This window comes from Callorhinus ursinus, unplaced genomic scaffold, assembly GCF_003265705.2.
Source record: "Callorhinus ursinus isolate GAN/ISIS: 27379988/994484 unplaced genomic scaffold, GSC_fseal_2.0 scaffold8, whole genome shotgun sequence".
Lineage (NCBI taxonomy): Eukaryota > Metazoa > Chordata > Mammalia > Carnivora > Otariidae > Callorhinus > Callorhinus ursinus.
The window spans coordinates 50785950-50813249 of record NW_027397070.1 but is presented as its reverse complement, the minus strand read 5'-3'; the positions used below and the strand labels follow the sequence as shown (position 1 = coordinate 50813249).

Sequence of the window (27300 nt, the reverse complement as noted above, 5' to 3'; positions counted from 1 at the left end):
TATGAAAAATATTATGTAATCCTGGCACAAGCAGACTGGCCGACGCAACACAACTGCTAAATTGGATACTCTTATTTAGCAACGCTGGTTGTTTTATATGTTCTCTGCCATTGTGCCTGTGTTTCTAAAATAATGAGGAGCTTTTATGTGTCAAGTACAGGGTTGCACATGTTACATATGTGATCACATTTCATTTTCGTAACAAGTGTGGAAGGTATAGATTATAACCCTGAAGTACAGCTCTGGAATGTGACAGGCGACTGCTTACGACCATCCCAGGAGGAAAAGACAGAGCTAGGGTCTGCCAATGGCCACTCAATGCCCACCGTGACATTTAAGATGGCCTCTTTCAGGGAAGGTCACCACAGCAAGTTCCACTTTTGTCTCTGGAGCATGGAGACTGCCTCATGCATGGAACAGAGCTGCCAGCCCCGGATCTCGGGGCCCCACTTATGATAAGTGACATCTCTAATTATCACATTGCCCAGACATCGTAATCCATCCTCCCAGGTATGAAGGCCCATTAATAACTCTCTGGAGAAGGGAGGCAGTGTCCCAGATGCAGTCCTGTCACATGATCTGCTCTCTGATACAGAGTTCCCGTAATCAGTGCTAACATGCCCTCCAATGTGTCACAACACTCATTGTCTCTCAGCCTCTCACAATATACATGAGGAAGCAAACTCCCTTATCATTTAATAACACTCCCTGATACTGAACACTGGAGAAAATGGAAACACTACAAGGGAGAGGAGAAAGCTAGTTATGTGAGGAAGTTATTAAAGTTGTAACGCAGGCTTTCATGTGGTTGAGAGGTCAGGCAGATGAACAGATCCCACTTTAGCCCTACTGCTGCCATTGTCCCCAGGCTGGGCAGACTTCTGGCAGGGCAGGGTCCCCATGCACACAGAGGAAATGCTTCGGGGGGATGAGAAGAAAAAGAAAACTATGGAGTCTGTGTTTCTGCTCTGCTGAATGAGGTTTTATGTCATTGTTTTCACCTTAAGAGGAAATATAGTTTGACACAGAACATCAGTTGAGAGTCCGTCCTGGGACTCAGAACTGATTTTGGCCATAAGAATATGAATGGGCCTCGGGGTACATGTTTATATGGCAGGAAGGAAAATGCTTTCCTCTGCTTAGCATGAGGGCATGCTACAAAATGGAATGTAATGGTATAGGGCAAAGTGCTTTAAGCTTTTGGGAAAAATTATTAGTAAAATGAGAACAAGGACAACAGCTAACATTTAAAAAGACCCTCAGGATGGGGTCAGGCAGTATACGAGGGCTTTCAAGGTACCATCTCATTTAATCCTCAACGTCAACCCAATGGAACTTTATTATTCTCCCTTTCAATAGATGGGGAAACTGAGGCAAGGAGAACTTCTGTAACTTGCCTAAAGTCACAGAGCTATTAAGTAACAGAGTCAGGATTTGAACCTAGAAAGTCTGGCTCCAGAGCATGCTCTTGTTAAAGATGTCTGCTATTAAATAGAAACCTTGAATTTTACATTGGTGAGAGAAACAGAGAGAGACAGAGAGAGAACCTATAGAGAGGGCTCAATAGGAGGGAACACAAGAGAGCAGAGACCACAGAGGCAAACAATGCCTCACCATCAACACAACCCTTCAACTCACCCTCTCCTCCACCCTTCAGGAGCTCAGTCTCCACCTTCCTCAAACTCTAGCTGAAACAGAACACCTGGCGTTTTCCTTACACACTGCAATCTGATAATCACGAGGCTTGCGTTTTACCCCCAGCCTTCTCATTAGCCAACTGTGACCCTAGGTAGGTAAGTCTCTGGGCCTCCGTGTGATCATCTCTAAAATGAGTGTTTGAACAACAGCCTCTCGGGTGCCCTCCAGCCTTGAACCATTCATTCTGGACTTCTGACTGAGAAATGCTGAGTCTGGCCACTCACTCTATCATCAGTACAGAGATCCCACCAGAGCAGGGGTCTCCAAAGTGGGCTGAGCATCCCCCAGAGGTGCCAAGGTGGGTTCATTGGGGTTATGGTGAAAAACATTGGGATGTCTATCTGTGAAATCTTCACTTTTAGAAATTCTGATGTTTCTGTATGTTTCATAATATAAACAACATGTTAGCATGTGTGCACACTACATTAAACACATATATATTTATAAGGGGTGCATGGTTAATTTTTTTTTCCTATGTGTGGACAATCAAAAATGTTTGGAGGCATGGTACTAGAGAGCTAAGCTGGGCCTGGCTCTTTGCAGCATCCCCCGGAGGTGAATCCTACCAATGCCTATGGACGTGGACTAGAACTTAAAGCTAGTGCCAAGGTGGCTCACGCTGCTTCCTAAAATTCAATGCTTAATGCCATTTCCTAATTGCAAACCACAGGGGCAGGAATAATATTAACAATAACAACAGCAACGACAACATTAGTGATAATACTGGTTTAAAAGTGTGTGGACTAGGTGAGAAAAATCCATCTTATTATACAACTATATTTGAACCCCAGACTTTTAAAGAAAATACTACTCTAAAGGACAGGTGCAAGTGCCCAATGGAATCAAGACATTCTCTCTCAGGGAAAAAAAAAAAAAAAATCATCACTTACCCTTAAGCCTCTGTGATTATCCTTACAGTATGTTAAAATATATGGAAACTTGTTGACAGTGCCCTGTTAGATTTCTCTACCATTCTATTTTTCTGAGTCACAAATAGATTAAGTTCAATTTGGAAATAATCCTCTCACTTGATTTCCCTCTCTACATTCAGATACTCACAGTAATACCTGGGCTATGATGTGCTATTCTGACCTTTTTAGTTTGGGAAGAAATAATGAAATATCAGAGAAGCTACAAAGATAGGCTCCAAAAAAAAAAAAAAAAAAAGGCAGTGTTACAAAGGCTGGAAGATAAAACATGTGAGGAAAGGTGGGAAGAGCTAAATTTATAAAGTCTGGCAAAGCAATGACTCTAGGGGACTAGATCACAGCCTATAAATACCTTCAAGGTAACAATATAATTGAAGGGAAAGAATTATTCATAGTCTCAGAAGATGATATGACTGGAAGCAACGGCCTGAAGCAATGGAAGAAAAAGTTTAGGTAAAATTGTCAGGAGTAGTGCAGGGGGGGGGGTGGGGTGGGAAATTCTTGACTCTCTGAGGAACGAAACAGGAAAAGTAACCTGGGAGGAGGCATTTGAAGCACTTTGATCCAGAAAGCCCCAAGCTCTTGAGTGAGAAACAGGGATTAATAATGCATTCCTCGATAGCAAACCACCTTTCACTCTTGTCGCAATTCACAGCTCCCAGATGCACCCCTAAAAGGCAGCCCCCTTCAGAAAAGGCTAAGTAGTTGGGAGTTTTGTGTGAAGACTCTTAATTAGAGGCGAATAGTTAAGCACACTCTGACATACCAATATTGTAAAATTATGCATTAAAATGATAGAAAAATGTGTTCTTTTATGCATAGTATATGGAACGTCATATTTTAGGAATGACACCCAGCTTTTCCCAGAAAAACTAATGAAATCTTCATTTATAAATTACCATTCTGTGTTCAGTATAAAGGTTCTCAAAGAGCCCAAATAAGTTGAACCATTGAGTTGAAATCATTAAATGTGTTATGCTAATTAACAGATTGTATCTATGAAACAGATATGTGAGTCCCAAATATTTCTGAGTGGGCAAACATGTGCCCTTAGGACAGCAATGTAAAGGCAACTTCTAGGCTCTTCTAAACTAAGCATTATAAACAGCTGTGTCTATGAAAATGTTTTTTTAATTTAATTTAATTTAATTTTTTAAAGATTTTATTTATTCATTTGAGACACAGAGATACAGAGAGAGAGCGAGAGAGCATGAGCAGGGCGGGAGGCAGAGGGAGAGGGAGAAGCAGGCTCCCCACTGAGCCAGGAGCCTGATGTAGGGCTCCATCCCAGGACCCTGGAATCATGACCTGAGCCGAAGGCAGATGCTTAACCATCTGAGCCACCCAGATGCCCCATGAAAATGTTTGAGAGCTCAGTTTATGTATAGAATGCAAAGGTATGACCCCACATTGTGAACACTACTTCGGTGTGAGAAGACTCATACTATAGAAGGTCTGTGGGTGTGGGGCAGGGTAGGGGATGAATGAAGATGCTGAATGATTTGTATGGCAGAGAGAGGGTGGAGACCACAGTGGCTAGATTTATAAGGTGGCTCTTGGTGGTTAGGAGTAGAGTATGAATTCACAGAACAGTGTGGTTCGGTTTGGGCTTTTAAACACACACACATACACATTTTTCCTGCTGTGTGCAATGAACTGTTCTTTGTCAATCCTGTGATCCTGGCCTGTGCTGCACAGAGATGTCACTGTGCTTACAAAGTTCTCTGCAAAATCATGCTCAGAGAATTTGGCATCAAGTCTCACTATTTCAAAATATCCGTTGTTCTCTTGGAGAGACAAATGAGGGCTCAAGCTGCATGCCTCATTGAGAAGTTTGGTTTTCCTGCTAGGGTTGGGGTTCACAGCCAAGATAGTTCTTTGTTAATATACTATTTATAACAAACACTCACTTTTTACAAAGAAGCAATTTGTGGAAACATATGGAAAACTTCCCATAGTGCCTTCCCACCCATTATATAAAGTGGGTGTTTTTGTTTTGTTTTGTTATTTAGAAGGAGAGAGCTAATGGTAAGTTCTTAGTTCCAGAAGGGGGTCTGTTACAAGATGGTGAATCCCCAGTTTTGGATGAAACACATTTAACTGTTCTTTGGAGAATCATTGTAAAATAATCATTCCCAGAGTCTCTGCGGAGACCTAGCTCAAATAAAAGATCAAGATTTAGGAAAAGGAAAGAAAAAGACTTGAATGGTGTTCCCCAGAGCTGACTTACTGTGTCTGCATTTCAGTCCAATGTTTGCCTGTGTTTAACGCACACACACAGCTTGAAGAAGGAAGCGCACACTCTGTGTTTTGCAGTGTTTGGGTGTGAATCAAAGGGAAACATGTGGTCCCATTCTGTTTCCTGTGGCATTCAGTGAAGTGAAGGGAAAAACCTAATTTGTACTGATACTGTCACCCCACAGGGGGTGCTCTTGTCATTGACTGGGTCTGCGGGGCTGGGAGCCCTAGGTCAATATGTAGACAGGATGGTATAAGCAGGCTTAGTGAGTATACTGAAAACAGTGGGGTCTATCTCCCAGGGAGGGGGAGTTTTCACTTGATTTTGGTCTTTGTCTTTTTTTTTTCTTCCCAGTTAGTACTGTTTGGATGCCTCTAGCAATTTGCTATCTGTGAAATATAGATGGTTGTTCTGAAGGAATGCTGCATGATTACAAAATAAAACAATAGGAATGGCCATAGTGATTTCAAAGAAAAAGGAACAGAAATGGGGGGTAAAGATGTTATTCCTTTCTGTTTCATTTTGGTACTGAAAACAAACTAGAGTGGTCATTAATGGTGGTCTCAGTAGAACAAGCTGGTGAGAGGGCCCTTTGCGCTCTTTTTTGATTATAAGAGTAAGAGAGGGTCACATGCAGATTTGGGAAACAGAGAAGAGTACAAAGATGGAAACAAAAGTTTGGTGGGTTTTTGCCAGTCTGTTAATATGTCAATTAATTAAATATATAAGACATTGCATTTTCAGCAAATTCTGCAGAACCCAGGTTCTGATTGCTCGCACCCATTAGAAGGTAAGCTCCATGCAAACAGGTAGTTTGTCTATCTTGTTTACCTCTTGTATCTCCAGGTCCTAGGACTTACCTGACATATAGTAGCAGCTGGTTGAATAAATAAATGAATGAATCATCTTTCACTAAAGTGGGCTGGTAATCTTTGCCTGCCTGGCTAATTTTAACTTGGCAAATCTATTCCTCCCACCTGCCTTTTTTCTAAAACCAAGTTTGTCATGTTATACTTCTTGCTATATACCCCTATTTCTATTCTCAGCTAAACCTCAGGGAGATGTTTGTCTTATTTTTAAAGATAGCTGCTCTTTGTGGGTAGTCAAGGACTTCACCCAATGCCCCTTCACAGTGCTTTGGGAAACATGTCACACTAAACTCATTTTCCTCTTTCACACTTTAGTATTGAATTTAAGCTTTGCTGTTTAGCCATGCAACAAAACCGGCTCCAGTATTGCTGATCTAAGTAGCAAACATGAAAGCCTATTAACCTTAGGAATTAGGCATCAAGTCAGGGGCAAGTTGAATGGAATCTGCTCCCACTCCAAGAAATGTGATTTCCAGTGTAAAGGTCTCCCTTTCAAGTTTTTATTCTGCCACTAGATGTTAGAGGCAAATAGGTCAGTGGATGACAGCCTGGCACTGTCGTGAAGATACTCATACCTGGTTTTAAATTAGAAATACAAAAATTAAATACTGACTGCAGGGAGACTAAATGTGTCTCTGTATTATTTGAGATCATTTAAGGTTTTCAAGCAGGGATATTTGAAGACTTCTAACATGGCATTTATCACACTAAAATATGAGAATGCATTTATCTAGTAATCTCTGCTCATATATACTACATTTGAAAGGATTTGTGTTAAAATTTGGGGGAAAAAGTTACCTCTGAGCTTCTCGTTGCACCATATTGCATTTAAAACCTCAGATTAGTTTCCAAGCCTATTTTGCATAGGGATGTTTAAAAAAGTGGTTTGGGAGTAATTGGGTGCCTTAATGCTATTGAGACAAAAACAAATACTGGAAAGCAATAAAATGTAATGTAAAATGGAGAGTTTCTTTGAATCCCAAAAGAAAATGACTTAATTCCAATTATGTATTCTGCTTTAGCCAAAATGCTCTGCTCCATCCCTCTATTTCTGTTTACCATTCTTACCTGCGTGGATCAAAAAAAAAATATCACAGGCCCTATATTAAATTCCCCACATCTGACTTTAATATCGAATAGGTAATTATCAAAACCAGTATGTATGACATCAGAATCAAACACACCACTATTTCATCTTTTTTCCTTCCCTTAACACTAGGAATAAATAGCTACTTAATCCTCTGAGCCTTAGTTTCTTAATCTCTAAAATTGAGGCAATCTCACCAATTGGACAGTGGTGTGAGGACTAATGAGCTCTTATATACAAAGTGGCTAGCACAGTGACTAGACAATGAATAAAACAGCAAATGCAGGAGTGATTACAAGAATATACATGCCATCAGGTAAGAATGTGAGTTTGTAGTGATGAGAAGTTGCTCTCCTTTGATTATAAGAGTAAGAGAGGTTCTTTCAGTAGAGTTTATTTCAAAAGGATTTATTAAACCTACGTTATTGTAGTTTGCATTTAAGAAAAGGCTGGATAATTTTATGACCATTAGTAACATTTGTAGCTATCCAAGCTAAAATGATGATAAAGGTAATCAGATTCCATGCCTCACCACACAAGGTGATCAATGGGATCAGGGAGTTTGTTCTTTGGGGAGCTGTAGTATGACCTGAAATCCAAACAGCCTCCCCCAAAGTGATGCTCCAAGGGGTGAGGTGCAAGGTCTGAAGATGTATACCAGATAAAAACAGCATTTGAAGACCACAGCCATTCATAAGCGCTCACAGTTGGGCCATTCATATTTTGGCTCTGATCTGCCATTTGCCTGGTTGCTAACCCTCTTGTTGAAAACTACAACCACCTTAGCATCTCTTAGGTCATTTCCAGGTCTCCAACCACAAAATCTTAGGCACCAACAGCTTTGCTGGATGGTAGGCACACATATATTATTATGAAAATGATTTTATCTCCTTTGTAGATATTTCAGTGGTAACACAGGGTCCATTCACATGCATTATCTCATTTGATCTTCTCCACAATACTATGAGGTTGGCAGAATAGTGTCTATTTCTCTACCATTCACGTAAGATAACTGTTAGTTGGTGGAGTCTTCTGACTCCGAGTTAGCAATGCCCACGACAACTATTAAGAGAAGAAGCACAGAATGGCTACCGAGGAGACTGGAATGACAAAGACTACATGCCGTAATAAATACCAATAAAGACAAAGAAGACATCCCCGCAAACTGATGGCACATAAAAGAGGTGTGACTAAAAGGTACGGAAAAGCGAGCCCTACAGCTACTTGTGTTTGCAAACCCTCTCTTAATCCTCTGGACCTCTGTAGGGACTTCACCACCTAGATTTTCTCTCACCCTCTAGCCTTTTCTGTTTAGCTTCCTCTCTTTTCCTCCTTCATTCTGGAAAGTTACGTACATATTTCACAAGTTCCTACTCATTTATGTCCCTGTAGATCTAAGCAAGCCTCAGTTTTCCTTGTCATTTCAGGCTGCAAATTTTCAAGTCCCTTCCTCTGCCCACGTCTCTCTTCTGAGTTCATCATTCATTTCCAATTGGAAATTTCTAAATTCACTCTCAGATGCCCTATGTATATGTTGCATCACTAATATCAGACTCTGACCGCCTTATCCTAAAATTCGTTTTTCTTATGTGTGCCCTGTTTTACTGTTATTGTTAATGAAATTTGACCTTCCCAGTCTCTCAGATATTCCTCACTTCTCTCCCTTTCCATCCAACCAGCTGGCAACACCTGCTGATTCTCTCTTTGAAATGAATATCCTTTTGTTTCTTCTTCATTACCTTCCTATGATAGTCATCATGGAATAAGTTCTTAAAAATGTTTTTCCTGGACTACTTAAACAATGACCTGCTATCTACTTTCCTTGAACCCATTGAAAACCACTCTTTCAACAGAGCCAAAATAATCTTTCTGAAAATTAAGCTTTGGGCATTTCCTCTTCTGCTCATAGACTTTCAATGTTTTCTCATTACTTTAAGAAGCAATTTGTTAGTATGGTATTCAAGTCCTCCACTATGGGCCTAAAGTACCTCAAAAGAAAACAAACAAACAAACAAAACTAAAGATATATCTATCATGAATTTGGCATAAACCAGTTACTCATTAAGCATTTTCATATATGTTATTATACATCTTCACACAGACTTGCAAGGTGTCATTACTACTATTCCTATCTCCATTTTTACAGAGCAGTCAAATAATTCATCCAAGGCCAGAGAGCTGGTTGGGAGGCAGAGCTAGATCTTGAAACACAGACCACTTGCCTCTAAAACATATGGTCTTTCTGCTTTTCCACACTGTTGGCCTATTCCCTCAAGACATTTATTCTGGTCAAACTCAATGCCTCACAAATTTGGGAACATACCCTGTTTTTCCTTCCTTTGAGGTAAGACTCAGGCTGGTATCTTCATCTAGCATGTTCCTTCTTCAGGTTCCATCAGCCACAATCTCTCCTACCCTGTTTGCATTTCTTCATCACTACAAACTATACTAGTCTTACTTCCTTGGAAGCTACCCGATGTTGTCTGAAAACAGCCACATGTACAATTTTTATTTTCTCTCCTTGATGCTAAACTTTATATCTCCAACAACCCCAAATAAATTGCTGTTCCACAAATACATCCTGAATTAAAATGATCACCACTATACTTTCTACTCTGAAACTTTCATTAGGAGTATAATAGTAATTAAGAGTCAGAACTGGATCTGAATGCCTGCTCAGTGCTATCTTGGGAAATTTCTTTAGCTTCATTAAACATCAGTTGCCTCATTCATAAAGTGAGGATATTAATAGTGACTACCTCATTGAGTTGTTGTGAGTTCATAAGATGATGTAAACAGAATTCTTACATAGTGTCTGGTACCTGGTAGTTTGCCAATCGATATTAGTGGTATAAGTGATAATAATGGTAGTAGTGTAAGATGACTTACTTATGGTCCTAAGTGATTGTAGGAAATAATCATCTGTGTCATTAAATTACTTGTCATTTTATAGAAAACAGAGTAGAAAAATAAACCAAATTAAAAGCGGTTAGCTAAGGAGTCAAGAATAGAATAAGAGACTTAATTGCCAATCATCTCCTGTCATCCTGAGTATGAAATGACTTCAGGATGAAGGTTAGCTTGATCTATCAACACGGCTTATCTAAATGTCTTTAAGTGATTCCAGGCTCCAAAGGTATCATCTCGGGCTGGGAAATGACAGGTCTGGCTGTCAGAACTATCTTTGAGGCTAATACAGTTATACAGTTCCCTCTGCCATCTATCAGGAACACACTAACAAGTTGAAACAGCAGCAGTGACAGCATCAGGATCTAAGCATATGATGCTATGGAGTGGGTGGCTAATGAATTCCCCCATTAATACGCTGAGCTTCCATGACTTCTGAATGCAGTCAGGGATCTAAAATCTATCATCTATAGCTTCAGGGAGTCAATGAGTTATTTCTTGCCTGTTGCAGTGAACAATACCCCAGGAGTAATGACTAGTAACAGTGTAAGTGGTGGGTCAATGAGATAACTCATCCAGCCGACAGTGTTAAGGTAGGCCTGCCATTAAGTCGTATGAGTCCCAGCGTTCACTTGATGGTACCTAGAGTTTGCCTTGCTTACTGCACTTCAAATTCACATGTCTAAAGAACTTCTGCTATTCAGAACTTGTTCGGCTATCTGGATATATGCAGTATATCTAGGATATATGCCACGAGGCTGGCTTTAAATCAGTAGCACCCTGACTTCTGCTCAGAATTTTGTATCTCTTAAGTTGTAATCTCAGAAACCTGATTAAAGTCTATCTGTTATTTAGGAAAATAAAATATATTGTTTTCTCTGACTTAATTATTTTTAACTGATGAAAAATTACCAATGATATTAAAAGCTATCCATAACTGAAAGCTCACTATATGCCAGGAGCAATGCAAGTGTGTTATATACATCATCTCATAATGTGTAGGAAACCTAATATCTCATAATTTAATTACTGTGGTCTTTCGAGTCTGTTAGCTCTCTGTGAGCCAATATTGATTACAGTACCCCCAAAATGTAGCACTTTGCCAGGCACATAAAAAACACTCAATTTAAATACACTAGTTGATGTTCATGACCTAAATTCTCTGAATCCTAAATTTTCTAAATTCCTATTTGGTATGCACTGAGGATTCTGAAACATGACTGTTATTCCGTTAACAGTGAAAGAGTCGCTGATATAAGTGATAAATGAGAAAGATATGGCCATTTGGCCTCTGCTTCTCATCATGGTTTACCACCCATGAAATATTTTCTATACATTTTGTTGACTCAGTTTTTATGACTGCATTATTATATATTTTATCTATACACTAAATTTATCATTCACTTTTCCTGCATATTTTGAGGAATCAAAGTCTATAAAATGCTTTTACTTGTATACGTGCTTTTTAGTTTCCAGTTTACTTGGTGGTGGCAGCTATTCATCCCACTCAATGTGGCTGTACCCTCATTAAGACGCTGGTTGCAGCAAGGACTCTCTCTGGGCTCTGTTAATTCTCAAGGGTAGGGCCAGGCTGTTTATGTCTTAGCCCTTTGGAACATTATACTGAAGGGCAGTGAAAGCACGATGCATCACCTTGTGTTGTTGTATGGAGACAAAATGCCCTACAACGACATGCCAAGGAAGCTCCATGTCATATCCTACTGACCTAACAAGGTCTGTCTCAGAGGTACCTGGCTTCTTCACCTTGTGCTTATGGGACACTCCCAAAAGTCTCAATTGTGAATCTGATTAATTTAAAAACAACTGCTTTCAATCAGATTAAACAGGAATTTGTTTTCAGAAATAGTCTTGGCAGGCTTTTAAAAATACTTAAAATGAGACTCTACTTTTAATTTTAAAACACTCTTCCTTTCCCTAATTTTTTTTTCCCTCTATTGAAGTTATTACCTTCCAGATATGTCATCAAGAAAACTACCATCCTACATTTGTGAAGTTTTTAGTCGACAACAAACAACTCCTAAATACTTTATTCCCTCTGAACCTCAGGAAAAACTCTGTAGTGTAGTAATTTTTGTGCCCATTTAAAAGAAGAGGAAGGTGAAGCCCAGGGCAATGATGACCTGCTCACAGCCAAAGAGCTCACCGGATGCTGAGACTCAAATCCACATCTTTTTTGATTTCGAATTAAATACATTTTTCCACGATGGCAGGCTGCCCCTCGAAACCGAGTGTGCCATCAAAGTAAACAGATTTAGATAGAAATACTTTGGGAATAACAGAGTTTGGAGAAAACACACCCCAACTCCCATGCAGGGAGCTGTGTCTGGTCCAGCCTGCATAAGTGCTCACTTCATCAAATCCCCACTTCCACTCCCCTCTCCCACCTTCTTCTCCAGTTCTGCCGCGATGGAACAGCTAAGCTGGAAACTGCAGAGAAGATCCCCAGCAGGCCCTCTCCACAGAAGTGGCTAATGATCTGGAAAAGCTCCTAAGCCCAGAAAACCCAAAGAGGCCTTTTTCACTAAGAACAAATAGCAATGAAAGGGGATACAGAGCCAACCTGCAGTGCACAGCACTCTGTGGGAAACAAAATTGCATCTGTTGGACACCTTTGTTGTTTCCTTGCTCTTTCCCTCTCTACTTGTGTTACCAGTCACAAAAATGCCAACATTTCTCTATACTCCTCTGCAGATTCCCCCATATACAGTTTCCTAAGTCAAATCCAGTTCTGCCACTGGCCAAATCCAGACACAAATCTAAGGTAACACCTAACCACCTAACCTCACTGAAGACTAACTCAGCAGATGTTGATGGTTTATTGTAAATATCTCACACAGAGACAGCCGGTTGAGGCATCCGAGCCAGCAATTTATAGATGCAATAGATGTGAGGAACAGACCGTTTATCACAATTCAGCTTTGCTCCCATTTATTCTGCAGGAGTCTCTCCAAATGCTATAAATTATAGAAAAACAATACTGTACATACCAAACTTAATAAATATTCTATTTCCCCAAATACGGCACTGAGAGAATACTGTGAGCCTTTTACCTGGGGTGGGGGGGCAGTTTTGCAAGGAGAACACTCTGCCATTATGAAAAGGGGGTAAATCAGTACAGTGGTCCTCTCTCTTCTCTTACTCTGTTTTATCTAAGTATCTACGTTATAAGTCAGGAGAGAAACAGTCGGAGAAGGTTATAGATTCTTGTCAAACAAAACAGATGCCCTGACACATAAATTTTCACTGTTCCTGAAAGGTTCATAATTAAAAAATGAATCCAAGAGGATTTACTGTAAATTACACACAGGGAGAAAGAAATTAATAGCATATCTCTTTTACACCCTGTATTAACTACATAAAGAGAAGCTAATTGTTTCCCAGTTATGCCTGACCTTCTATTTTGTAGGTGGTAAAAGGAGGCTGTCAAGAGTTTCATGAGAGAATAGCAAGCACTTCATGGTAATCCTTTCTCTGGTCTTATTCAATTTTTTACTGATTGGATAAATGAAGGTGAGTGTAACATGACACAGCTTCATAGAGCCTACATGAGAGGTCAATAGGCAGATGTCACTTGCAAATAATAGCAGCTTCTCTCCAAATATTGAGCAGATTAATTTCTCAACAATAGATGTCAATGGACAAAACATATTTGAAGTAATACTTCTTTACAAATCCCTCTGCCCTAAGACACTGTCCCTCCACGGAATTTCATTTCATGCATACGTATTGCAAGCAAAGATCTTTTTGCCTTTGCCAAACACGTTTCATCTGTGATTTCATTAATATTACGATTAATAGTTGAAACAGAAAATAGTGCATCATGGAAGTGTGAACCAAAAATGAAGAAACGTAAGCTAATTTGAAGCACTGGTACCTTCAGGTGAAGAATTGATGTAAAGAAAAGGGCACCAAGACAGAGGTGGGGAATGTACTATCAGTCCATTTTTTTTTTTTTCCCATTTCGGTTTGCTCAGACTACCTGTTGTTCTACATAATACAAAAAGAAAGAAAAAAACCCACAAAAGCCAAGATATAGAAGCCACCAAAGGGTCCATCAATAGGCGACTGGATGGAGAAGATGTGGTGTATATGCACAGTGTATTACTCAGCCATAGAAAGGAATGAGATCTTGCCATTTGCAACAACATGGATGGAACGAGAGGGTATTATGCTGAGTGAAACAAGTCAGAGAAAGACAAACACCATATAATTTCCCTTATATAAGGAATCTAAAAAACAAAACAAATGAACAAACAAAAAACAGACTTTAAATAGAACAAACTGGTGGTGGCCAAAGGGGAAGGGGATGGGGATGAAATAGATAAAAAGGCTTAAGAGGTACAAACTTCCAGTTACGAATCATTAAGTCATGGAGCTGAAATGCAGAACACAAGGAATACAGTCAATAATATTGCAATAACATTGTGAACACTGAGTAATGTGTAGAACTGTCCAGTCACTATGGTACACCTAAAACGAATATGACACTGAATGTTAATTTGACTTCAATTTTAAAAAGCAAACAAAACAAAACAAAAACTAATTTCTGTATCTTCTAGCATAATTTAAGCTCCAAAAGGTTGGAGATTTTAGTAAAGTAGGTAACTATTTTATTCCCTTTGCTAACCATGTAGTAAGTACTCAATAAATATTTACTGAATGAATAAAAAAAAAAAAAAGATGAACGACTAAACCAATTAGCACATGATTCAAGAGCTTCCAGTGGAGAAGGAGTTTAAGAAGATTCCAATTTTCCTAAAGAGTTTTTAATGCATGGGCATTTCAGGGTGACAAAGGGAAGGAAGTGGGAAAGGTCAGGGATGGGATTGCAGGTAGCCTAGAGCAAGGGTAATCCATGCAGCATGCATCCATCCACAAAGTCCCATTTCAGCTCAGGGGGTGGATTCCCCTGCTGGAAGCCGGAACTCCTATCTGCTAGATTTGCCTGATGCTCTCAGAATTCTTTCCACCCACTGTAAAGCTTGAAGTGAGGAAGTGAGAGGTCCTCAGAGCTGGCAGACGAGAGGAAGCCTCTTTGCCATCCCCGCTCGGGGGACTCCACAGCAAGCAGGTCTGCTCTAGAAAGGGTGCTCAGCTCAGGGTCAGACTCCTTGGCGTTCTTGGAAGAGCATTCTCTCTTCCTTTAAATAGGCTAAGTGGGGGGTAAAAAGGGCTTGTTCCAAGGACAGAGTTACTGTGGCTCAAAACACTTCAGGAATTCCTAGGACTTGCTAATTACTGAGTTTATACTTTGTTTTTGAGCAACTTAGGAGCTTGGCAACCAATCAGAAGTAGCACCAAGGTACTCTTGGTTGTTTCCACAATCAACAGCCACACTGGAGGAATGAAGTTTCCCAGATATGACCCCTTGCTAGGAGCACACCTCCAGGAGGACAGGTCCTCCTCCCCCGGCCCAGTGCCCTCCTTCCTCCCCTTACCCCTGAGATCCATCCTGCCTCCCTCTCCTCTCTGTGTCTGCCATCACTTCTTTTCCTCTGGTGGGTTTCTCTTTTCTAGGTAAACTGCAAGCAGGAATGGATCCTTTTGCCTCCTGCCCAATCCTTTCCACATTCCTTAATTGTCCTTGAATTATTTTCTTGTTGAGCAATGTTCTTTAGTACAAGGAAACAAGCTACGTGCATTAAACGAATCCGCATTTTACAGATTGTAAAAGTCACATAAAAGTATCTTAGTAGGTATTTATGGCTTCGTTTTCCTGGTGCATCTATGTAAATGTCCAAAACAAGAAGCAGGTTTTGGAATCAATTCTTTTGATCTTCTACTTGGATTCCTTTATTCCTGAATGTGGTAAGGAACCTTCCCTTTGCTCTGCCCATTCTGACCTCACGTTTCATCACAGGTTCTTTACATCTCTATGAAGAAGTCTGCAGCCTAGGGCAGGGGTCACCAAAGTACAGCCTGCAGTCTGCTTTTATAAATGAATTTTGATTGTAATATAGTCACATAGTTTTTACCTATGGTAGACACCAGAGATAATCCACTAGGGAATAAAAGATGGTTTGTAATTATTAGACCAATGAAGTGATCCCATGCTCAAGAGGGTCATGAGCATGTCAGGACTATTCCAGAAGGATGTGGTTTCTCCACATTGTAGGGTCTCTCTTTTCTCTAAGAAGGTCAGATGATGTCAACTGATAAAGGGCAATCTGTTGGGATTTTCTAGAATGTTTAAGCAATGATAGAGCATCACTGGACAAGGGCCACAGGACCCAAGTGGGTCTACATATTTTGATGTAAAATTTCTTCTTTTTTTGCTGTTAAAGATATTAAAACAGAATGCTATAGTTCCTCCTAGAAGTTCCCAAGATCCTCATATCCCTTTTATAAAAACATTTTAAGTAAACTTTCAGAAAATAAGAAACATTTCTCTTAAAAGTGGAGATGCTCTACAAAACACGAAAGGGGAGAAGTGGATAAACTGGTAGCACATTATCTGACTCAAAAAAAGATGCTCATGGCTGTGCCAAATCATCTTTTTCTTAGTAAGTCACACTGAACAAAAAAGAAGGTAAATCACTGTGAAAATGCAAGCGAGCTGGTAATAATAGCCTAGTTACAGCTGCCATGAAATAGTCATTAAGTTATACGCAGCATAAATCTCACAGAGTTTTGTAAATTATGGTGGTTTTTAGAGGCCAAATAAAGATAAAACATACAAACTATGGCTGCTTTTCTCTATGCTCCTTGGCATGACTTTCTAAAATGCTTAAGCTCAGGCTCATAGGACCATATGGTTCTTGAAGCATCTGAGAAAGTATAAAGGTTCACAACTTCGTTAAGACCCCTCTTTCACATTTTGAAGGTGATCATTCCTAACCAGCCCTTCCCTGCACTCTTGCCTGGTTTGGCTCACACTGAGGCGGACAGGCTTCCAGCTCAAGCCTTACACTTGAAGCTGCTCCTGTTTCCAAGGCGTACTGGAAGAGCCGGTGCTAGAGATGGGTGGCGCTTGCAGGCTAAGCTGGCTGCTGGTGGTTCCAGCCAGCCACCTCCACTCTGGAGACCAGCCATAAAATTCCACTCTCTGCCTTCCTCAGTAGACCAGCACATTAGCAAAACTCAGATTCAAAGATGCCCAGTAAAATGTTCCTTTTCCTCCTTTTTGGAGGTTGGTGGTAATCCCCAGTTGATCTTTCCTCTTAACTGCTTTTTCCCCCTGCTATTTAAACTGAATTCTTATTGCTCCAAATTAAATCCATTCTTTCTGGCCTTGTCATTGCTAACTAATGAGAACAATTGCTCTCTTTGCTCCTGGTGGCTGCACTTTTGGTGCTTATGGATGAGAATCATATCCTTCTTTAGCCTACTTTCCTAACCGCAGACTGCACAGGTGATAAAATGGGTTAATTGTTGCTATAAAAATATTTTCTATCCTCATAACAAAGTAATTTTTTCCTCCAAATCATTATAATTTCTTAGAATTGCACTGTGTTCTTCACAACCTGCAGTGACTGAGGTTGCAGTCCTATTGGGCTTATATATACAAACAAAATGTTGGATATACAATACACATGAATCTAACAATTCTGGGTTATTGTGCTGTTTCCTTTTTGCCCCACCCACCCTGGCCTCGGTTTTTATCACATGTTCTTTACACCTGTATGAGGAAGTTTGCAGCCTAGGGTAGGGGTCATCAAAGTAGAGCCTGCAGCCTGCCTTTTTTTATTGGAATATAGTCACACACATTTATTAAAAACATGTTATCTATGGCCATTTTCACATTATAATGGCAGAACTGAGAGGCTCTGACAGAGATTGTATCACCTGCAAAGCCCAAAATACTTGCTCATCTGCCCCTTTACAGAAACACTTTACTGACCCCTAGCATAGGAGGTTATTACCACCCATGTGGGCTTTGCTACTTGCAACAGGTGAAGGCAAAGTACCAGGTAAATCTCTTATTTACACGTAGGCAGTCTGCTAAACGTTGCATGACAGGCCAAACCACACAGCTGAGTGGTTTGGGTGTCTGGACTGAAAGAGTTTTTCATTTTTTATCCCCGAAGTACCCCATGGGGATCAAGGTTCACGTCTAAGGGCACAAACGAGGCTTGACACCAGGGCTAGCCCTGGGATACGGCTACAACACACCTAGGCAATTCTTATAATCATGTGCCTCTTTGCCGAGTCTATCTAGAATGTTCCGCTGCGTTAATCTGGCTCCCCGACTCACACCAGCAGGAAGACAAAGAAATCCAGGCCCAGGCCTGGTACTCACTATGTGAAGCTGGAGGAAGTCACCGAGGCCCGGAGCACTGTCGATGCGCACCAAGATGCCATCCTTCACGGTGGTGCTGAAGCCCACGGCGAGGCGGTCAGAGCGTGTGCTGGGCCGATCGTTGGCCGGCCAGGTGTAGAGGATGAGGCCTCCGCTTTTCCCAAAGATGTACGTAGCGCCAGCTGCGAAAGCAAGGAGAGAGGGAGCCATCAGGGCATGTACTGTGCATCGCCAGCTGCAGGCACGCTGTGGAGCCTCTGCACAGACCACCGCGGAGAGGAGACGGCCCCCACATGCCGTTATTTGCTTACTGAGAGGGATGGCATCCAAAGTCTCGCAAGGCGGCTGTCACCCCAAATTAAAGATGCAGGCAAAATGAGTTAATAACAAAGCAGATGTTAGCGAGAGACATCCTGAACATCTTCAGTTCCTGCGTATAATGGCAGACGGCAAATAACATGCCTTGTCTGAGAGCGAGGGTATGTGGTGATGGACAACTTTCCCGATTTCCTCAACAGCAGAGTTAATTTTCCATCTCGGCTAGGACAGGCACGAGATAGAAAACTAGTTCCCCCCCACCTCAGCTCTCAGAACATTCTGGCCTGTGGGGCCGGGAGCAGTTCCGGGAATGCCTCACCAGAGGTAAGGTGTAAGTCCAAAGCCATCATTCTTTTCACACCTGGACCTGCGAGCACCCCCACAGAAAAGAAGGCTAGAGCCTGAGAAAACCAAGTTCTGCATTGGCCTATTTCACTATTATGTTGCTGTAAAATATGTGATAAAAATTAATTCCAGAAGCCTTTTAAAAATTAATTTATTTCCCTAGTGATGGTATTTATCTGGTATTATATAACAGCTTCCCTCTGTTTTCCAAACTCAATTTCAAAAAGGGAATATAGAAGACACAGAAAAAAAAATCTCACAGTGATGAATTTGGAACATAAGTGGTATTGCCACTTATGAATAGTGGATTTATCAGTGTTTTTAGTATTTACCATCTTTTCACTCTTATTATTTACAAAGCCAGGGATTAGTAAGAATATATTAATTTAAAAATACATAGAAAACAAACAGGAAGAAAAATAAAGAAAATATTTGCATCTCATAAGTTTTAAAAGTCTGTTTTTAAAAATAAGTTTTTAAATCTAAATTTGGAGGAAAGCATTTAGATTTGGTACCCAGAACAGACTACATCATTGTAGTTTCTATGGCTTTATGTATGTTACCCGTAGTGAGTACTTCCATATGTTACTCATCTCAAAGTTCAAAGAATATTTGGCAGCAGATCTTCTTGTGTGTTCCCACTGAACATGGTCCAACCCTTGAAACTATTTTAAAGCAGCATTAGATAAGCATTCAGATTTCTTCAACTTCACTAAAAATCTCCAGCACTGGTTCACATTTAGTTTACAGGGAATATCGGATTGAATTATGTTGTGTGAAGAAAAAATGAGTTATGCAGCTTATTTAGAAATAATAAAGTCAACTGCTATGAGGCTAGAATTAGGAGTATATGTCATATGTCATCCTTATTTTAAGCACTAAGCCACATTATACTCTGAGGCAGATAGAATCTAATTTGTCCTTTTTGAAAGGTCACTATTCTAGTCTTTCCAATATGCTCAGTTTGTATATTACGTGTAGCATAACATTATCTTCCTTTTATGAATGTCTCAATCCTGTTTGGATAGTGTCTGAAAAGACCTCCACAGTCATCTGGAGAATTTGGGATTGTGGTATGGAAAGTTTATGATTAATGCTATATGCAAAACAATATCTGCTCCTCACCATCCACAGATACCCTAATGCTTCCTAAACTTAGAAATGTGGACATAATGATTTACCCTTGCTATCTATCCATCTGTGAAGAATTTAAATAATTCCCTTTCCTGTAGATGATTACATATGTCATCACCACCCTCTTTATTCTTTATTTGGAAAACTGAAGGTTACTCAGTGATCAATGTATAGAATCACCAAAAATGCAAATCAGCCTGTGACATTTTGTGGCAATTTATAAAATCTTACCCTATTTTATCCTAAATATGTAGTGGATTCTGCTACATATGTAAATAAATATGATAAATCCATACTCTATCAGGAAATAATTTTATCATTTTGTTACAAAAAGAGCAAGTCCACAGTTGATAACAGCAACACCTATGCCTGGTGTTTTACAGTTTAAATAAACCTTTTCAAATTCATTAGCTGGATCTTCACAACAGTTCTATGGGATACTTCATTTGTTAACAATGTTTGGAAATAGAGACCCAAGCACCTGACTTACATAAATGGCACCTCTTTAAGTCTCCAGCTTTCCCTCCTGCTTCCAAAAGCCTGTCCTCACCATATGCCAATTATAGCTTAATAAAATTATTCAATGAACTATACCAGTGGTGCAAAATTGACTATACTTTATTCTTTTCACATGTTCCTATAAGACCAAAATGGAATGAAAACAAAGCCATAGCCCCCAAACCTGGCATATTTTCAAAAGCTAGTCTGGCCTTCTAACCATACAAATAAATTTACAAACCTTCTATTCTGTTCATATTTTTTATCCACTGACTGTTCAGTAATTCTCAATAAAGAATATAAAGAGGAAGAACATTTTAAAAGGTAAGTATACAATTTCTTATATATAGTGGTTAGGAGGTCATCATCGCTTTAATTTTTAAATAAACAAAGAACAAAACCTCACTATAATAATCTCAAGGTAGATCAAAAATCAGCCTTAAAAATTATTTTGCTTGCTTTTGTTGTTCTGAATTTAGGATGCCACTATGTTAGATAATTCTAACTTTGTAGATGAAAAGGGCAAAAAAGTACAAAGTCCTTAGCATATTGGCTTATTCTGCCATGTGGAAATAAATCTAAAAATATGTATTCTTGGTATCGAATTTCCTAGTAAGGGTAAATAAAGACCCTGAATGCTCCCATAGTCAATGTTGGCTTTAAAGGAAGTTAATTAATATTTACAACTTTCTATTCTGAAAACCTGTTATTTTTTCCCCCTCTTTAGTTAGCTTTGCTTTCTTGCATGTGCACTTTCTGTTTATTTTAATATAAAATGCCTAGAGTCCTAGGGGGAACATGGACTTATTTTGCTTTACATTTTCAAATTAAAAAGTTAATTTCTTATTTTAAAATGTGGATTACAAATCAACATTTGGGGCACATCCTAAGAACTGTAAGAACCCTCCTTAATCCATTAAAGATTTTCATTTCCAAGCCATGCAATACCACATCACATGCTTGCTCCCCCGAGCCTAGTTTCTCTGCCTGTTGGTTTCTCGCTGTGCTAAGTATGCTGGTACGAAGATCATACTCCAGTTATTAACAATCAGAATGATGAATTTCCTGCTTGCTAGCAAAAAGTGATCAATTCAACTGAAGAAAAACTGCTATGGTGGCATTTTGACCATTCAACATTGCAGGATTTGCAAGTTTGGAAGCCGCCGAGATTGCTGAGTTCCACCAACAGAGTATTTCAGGAATGAAATCTCCACACTGTCACCATTAACCAAGATATGTATACACACCGTTTTCAAACAGTCAACAAATTTGACATGTTATTTAACACACAACTTCTTTTGTCTCAAAAGCACCAAAAAATGGGTTTGGCTTATTGTATTTTAATTGGCAAGCTATTTACTGTGATGGGGCTGATGGTGATTTTGGCAGAGCCAGGTATGTTAGGGTATGAATATGTATGTTTTGGGGTGTATTCTGTGTATGGAATTGGTTGGGGGGAAGAAGAGGGTAGGACAGGCTCCACTTAGATCATGAAGAAGTCCTGGGGAATAGCTTTATGTAGTTATACAACAAACTGATTAAATAGATGATCGATGGTTTCTCAAGGACAATAAAAGATAAAATTTTTTCCAGGTCATACATTTCCCCAAGAAATAGTTCTTAAACCTGTGGCACATATTACTGCTTATTTTACTAAAATTTAATATAATTATTGATGGCAACTTAACATGTCCTTATTTAGACCATTTGGATAATTATTACTATTGCAGCTTTGACTTCTTAACCTCATGGTCCTGCCATTATGACACTGTTTTCTATTCTTATATCCAAGTAGCATATTATTTCTTTTCGGCAATTACCAATAAAAATAGAATCATAGACCTATTTAGGATTTATATTCGATATAAAAATAATATATACATACATATGTGTATGTGTGTGTAAGAAGTAAGGAAAGTTTAGTTAGAAAACATAGTAAACTACCTGGAATTAATTTATTATTTTTTCCATCAAATAATTACAGATAAAAGGCTCCAGAAATTCATCTAAATATAATGTTGGTTGTCTATTTATGTTTTTTAAAAAAGAAAGAAAACAAAGCAAATCAGCTTTCCCCGAAATAGTTTTTGGTTGGTGTTAAAATGGAACAATGCAAGCATCTCCCAGGGGAGACCTGAGAAAATTAAATTTAAAGAGAACTAGATAATTTACTCATGGACAAATATAGCACGTAGAATAATAAATTAAGTAATAAAATAAATATAATTCTTTCTGTGCAAACCATCTGATAAGTAAACCAGCGTAAGAAACAAGAAATCAAACTCCTCCAGTGCTCTTTGAACATTGCCTGAGAACTTAGTATAAAATCTCATGATGCCAAGGTAATATATCTGTCTTCCTCTATTATTCAGGCCCCTCATTCCTTATTTCTATTGTATTACTCTTTCATCAACTTTATCCACATTTGTGTTCTTTACTGTGAAGTGGTAAATCCTTTCGGAAAATAAATGACAAAATATATCACACCTGCAGATGCAGTTATTGCTACTGACTTAAAACTATCTTTTATTCAGATCAATTAACCAGATAGCTAACAAAACCAAAATGGAAAGACTCGGAAATGACACATAACTCTCCTAGCAAATAGAGACATAAAGCTCAAGGATCTCAAAATGACTGATGGTCTGGAAAAAAAAAAAAAAGTTTCTCAATTTCTTTTACTCAGTTGGCTCTATGGTTCCTCTTACACACACCCCTGGCTGTTTTGGGGAGTATTCATCACAGCAGGACCTTCTATGTTCATAGCACTGAATGGTTTTCAGATTGTTTTCTTTGGGAGTATCTCATTTGCTGCCTGGGAAGACCCCCAGTACCCACTGAAGTGTCAATGGTAAACATTTTCGTTAGAATAAAACAGAAAATAAAGACTCAGGAGATTAAGTGACTGGACCTGGTGTTAAGTGGTGAAGCTGAGAGTAGAACCAGTGTGCCCCTTCCTTGACTCTGCCCTCATCTAGCTGTCCTGTGGGCCCATAGCATGAAGCTTCCCAAAAGGAATCCATGGGGACCAAGAGCTCCACAAGAAGGAGGAAGTGAATAGTGGATAGGAAACTATGAACAAAACCTCTGCACTACAGAGGAAGCCTCTAGGGAGTACAAAGTAAGTGATACAGATTTTACAAACAGTCCTGCAATGCATTTATTGAATGGATGGTTTATTATGATCTATTTTGTTGACTCTGAATTTTTTGAAATAAACACCAAAACTGATGATAAAGAAGCCTTAAATAAAGCAAAACTGAAGGGACTGAATGCTAGGAGAGAAATTTCATCTATTTTAAAGAACATCCTTTATCTTTGGCAAAGAAATGATCAGATTTACTGCTCAGCTAACTGAGAAACTGACAACACCGCCTAAGAGTCAAATATATAATCAGGGAGAGCCAAGCCCCATTTCTTAAACAGTGCTAAGGCAGATGAGGGTTCCCTCAAACTGGGTCCATTTTTTCCTCTTTCTTGAAAGAAGAATGATTAAAACCAAAGGGCATTAAGCCAGGAAACACAGAGGCAACATTTCAGAGCACATTCCAGTATTCTGGAAGAAAAACTGCAAGTCAAAGACTTCCTAGCAGAACCAATACTCGTTCAGTTTGGTACAAAAATCTGCTTGGTGATACTGGAACTCAAACTTGTGCACAGGGTGAATTATATATATTGTATCCAATGTCAAAGCTTCCATAGAAGCTGGTGGGAGAAAAATACAAAACCAATAAAATTCTACCTATTAACCTATTTTTTTTAGAAATAAAAAAGTATGTTACTGTTTAGTTCTGGTAGTAAGTATTATAAAAAAGAACCATGCTTCATGGATGATTACATGTACAAGCCCTATTTTGGCAAAGATGCTTGGTTGGACCTTTTCATGGGAATATTATCATGAATTTTCCAGGGGATCTTCAGAGGAGCCAAATAATTATGCTATTTCCAAAACTGATACCAACAATTGTGATGGCCTCCTGCTATGATTTCTCATCACACCTGTACTTCCCCAAATTCCGAGTAAAATAAAATCAGTTTCTGGGCACATTCATGACTGCTAACAAACACATGACATTTTCTGAGTCTTAGAGATAATGACATTTTTAGAAACACATTACATCAAAGATTTTTTTACAAAGTTATTTTTACTCATCATATTCCAGGTCTCTTCCACTGGGAAAAAACTGATTAGTGATAGACCTTACAAATGTTTTCCCCACTGAAGGTGATCTAAAAATAAGGCTTCTAGGGATACATTTAAATTCCCCTTGCTTAAAAAAGAAGTTTCAAAAACTCATTGTTATTGTTGCTGTTGTTGTTTGTTTGGGGCAATTAATTTTTTCACAAATCTCTGTGCTTAACAGTACTAGTTATATACTAATGTTAATACTAATATTGATGCTTCTGCTAACTATATGTATGAATCATTTATTATATAATACACTATAATACAATATTTCAAATTCCTATACCTTTTACTTTAGATATCTTTGCTGTATTAGTTTGTTAGGGCTACCATAAAAAGGTAACACAGGGCGCCTGGGTGGCTCAGATGGTTGGGCGTCTGCCTTTGGCTCAGGTCAGGATCCCAGGGTCCTGGGATCGAGTCCCACATCGGGCTCCCTGCTCCTTGGGAGCCTGCTTCTCTCTCTCTCTCCCCCCACCTCATCGCTCATGAATAAATAAATAAATAAAATCTTTAAAAATAAATAAATAAATAAATAAATAAATAAATAAAAAGGTAACACAAACTGGGTGGCTTGAACAAAAGAAATTTATTTCCTACAAGTTTGGAGTCTAGAATTCTGATATTAATGTGTTAGCAAGGTTGATTTTTTTCAAAAATGGCTATTTTCTCCCTGTGTCATCACATGGCCGCCTCTCTTTACCCATGTATAATTTCTTCTTTTTTTTTAAGATTTTATTTATTTATTTGAGAGACAGAGAATGAGAGACAGAGAGCACGAGAGGGAAGAGGGTCAGAGGGAGAAGCAGACTCCCCGCTGAGCGGGGAGCCCGATGTGGGACTCGATCCTGGGACTCCAGGATCATGACCTGAGCTGAAGGCAGTCGCCCAACCAACTAAGCCACCCAGGCGCCCTATAATTTCTTCTTAAAAGGACACCGGTCATAGTGGATTAGCAATCCTGCCTCCCTCCCCACTCGCAAAGACCTCATTTTAATTTATATACCTCTTTAGAGACCCTATCTCTAATTACAGTGACATTCTAAGATACTAGAGGTTACAACTTCAACATACGAATTTTGGGGACACACAATTCAGCCCATAACAGTTACTTTCCCAGTTTTAAAGATGAGGGAAGCTGTAGATTGAGGTGAAATAACTTGTTTAAGATCTAGTAGAATCGGGGATTTAATTGAGATCTACCTAACTTAACAACCTACATCCTTTTCATTATGCCAAGCTGTATCGCTAACATGCTCACCTTTTACCTTTACCTGTGTACCTGAGTAAAGAGATGGCAATGAACATGAGGACAATGGCTTCCTAACATGTGCCCCAAAAGTAAAGCAAAGCAAAACAAAACAAAACCACAAACAAGATGGAAACTCAATGCTCTCACGATAGAAATGACAGTATAGGGGTGATCATTTTATTTTCTTTAAATGACAGTGGCTTAATATGAGCTTGTTTTCTGCAAAGTATATAAAGCAAAGTCAGACAATAGGCTGCTCTTCATTAATTACACCAGACTCCTAAAAATCTAAATTCTGAAGGGGTGGACTCTATATGAGGTTTATTTCAGAGAATATCTCACAGCCAGTATTAACTTTCATAACCAAGCTTGTTTCTTATAGCAAAACAAAGTAAGTCCTAGGAAATTGCACAGTGTTCAGGTTTGAGGAAATAAATATTAAGTTTTATTGTCAAACAAAATGAAAATCCAGAACTCTTCTGTACCATGAGCTCCTGGAGGACAGGGCTGTTTAATTTATCTCTCTATCAACACTGAATGCTCAGGAAATAAATGCTGTTGAGTTAATCAATAAAACCTGGCTCACCTATACTTTCAGATCTTCACACTGTCATTCAGGTATCTGCCCATTAATCCTTCTCAGCTTTTTGTCATTTCATCTCAGTGTGGAAATATTTTATAAATGCTCATCAATTAGGGTTCACAACACTTTCCAGGTGGAGAACAGAGCTTCCAATTTATAAAAAAAAGCTAACCACAAATACGTTTGAATAATTTTTCTTTGGTGAATTTTTGGCAGGCTCAGAGAAGAAAAGCACACCTATCTTTCATCAAATTGTTTTTTATGTTACCCCTCAGTTCCTAAATCACATGTCAAACTGTTTTTAGTAATATTCATACATACATATATGAATACATATATATGCATACACATATATATGAATACATAATAGATTTAACCTAACAAGAATATACAGTAGAAAAGCAATGCAACCTATTTAAGAATAGCCATGTCATTTATTCTATTTTACATATCACTGGGCAAAGACCATATATACATTTGTCCCTAGGCAAAATATAAATGAATGAAAAGAAAAATAAAATTGATCATTTTATAATTACTCATCAGACTTTTCTGTAGCATTTTTTTAGAAACTCATTCCTTCTGATGACATCTCATGGGATATAGAATAAAAGGGAGGTTCAGAGTGAATTCATCTGCTTCCTTTTCCTCTTTTTATTCCACAGCTTTGAAATACCTTCCCTAATAAGAGCAATCAAGGGATTTCTAAGTACTGAATATTCTCTGAAAAAGAAATACAGATGAAGAGCAGTTGCTTATTTCTAGCGCTTTGATTTAAATGCTGGATTTATATGGACTTCACACTTTCAAGGAACCAGGGACTATAAACATGACTTTGGTGTATTTGTGGCTCTAATTCATAAATCATGAATTTCCTGGAATAGTTAGCTAATATTTCTAAGGGTTTTGAATCTTACTTCTATGAGATACAGATCCTTAATCATAGAACCCATGTCAGAATTAAGCAAAAGGAAGAAGTTTCAACTATTATGGTC

The 27300-nt window shown here is 38.9% G+C and overlaps 1 protein-coding gene across 14 annotated transcripts in view; it reads right to left on the bottom strand.

Moving 5' to 3' along the window:
- The window catches only part of NRXN3 (neurexin 3), a 1564009-nt gene that overhangs the window by 333631 nt on the left and 1203078 nt on the right, over positions 1 to 27300 (bottom strand). For all 14 annotated transcript variants that reach the window (XR_012379101.1, XM_073895668.1, XM_073895661.1 and 11 more), the window contains one exon: positions 17990 to 18171. Coding sequence is in view for 13 of the 14 variants with exons in the window: in XM_073895668.1 (XP_073751769.1) it covers positions 17990 to 18171 (182 nt within the window). In the remaining variant the exon portion in view is untranslated. The remainder of the gene's footprint in view (positions 1 to 17989; positions 18172 to 27300) is intronic.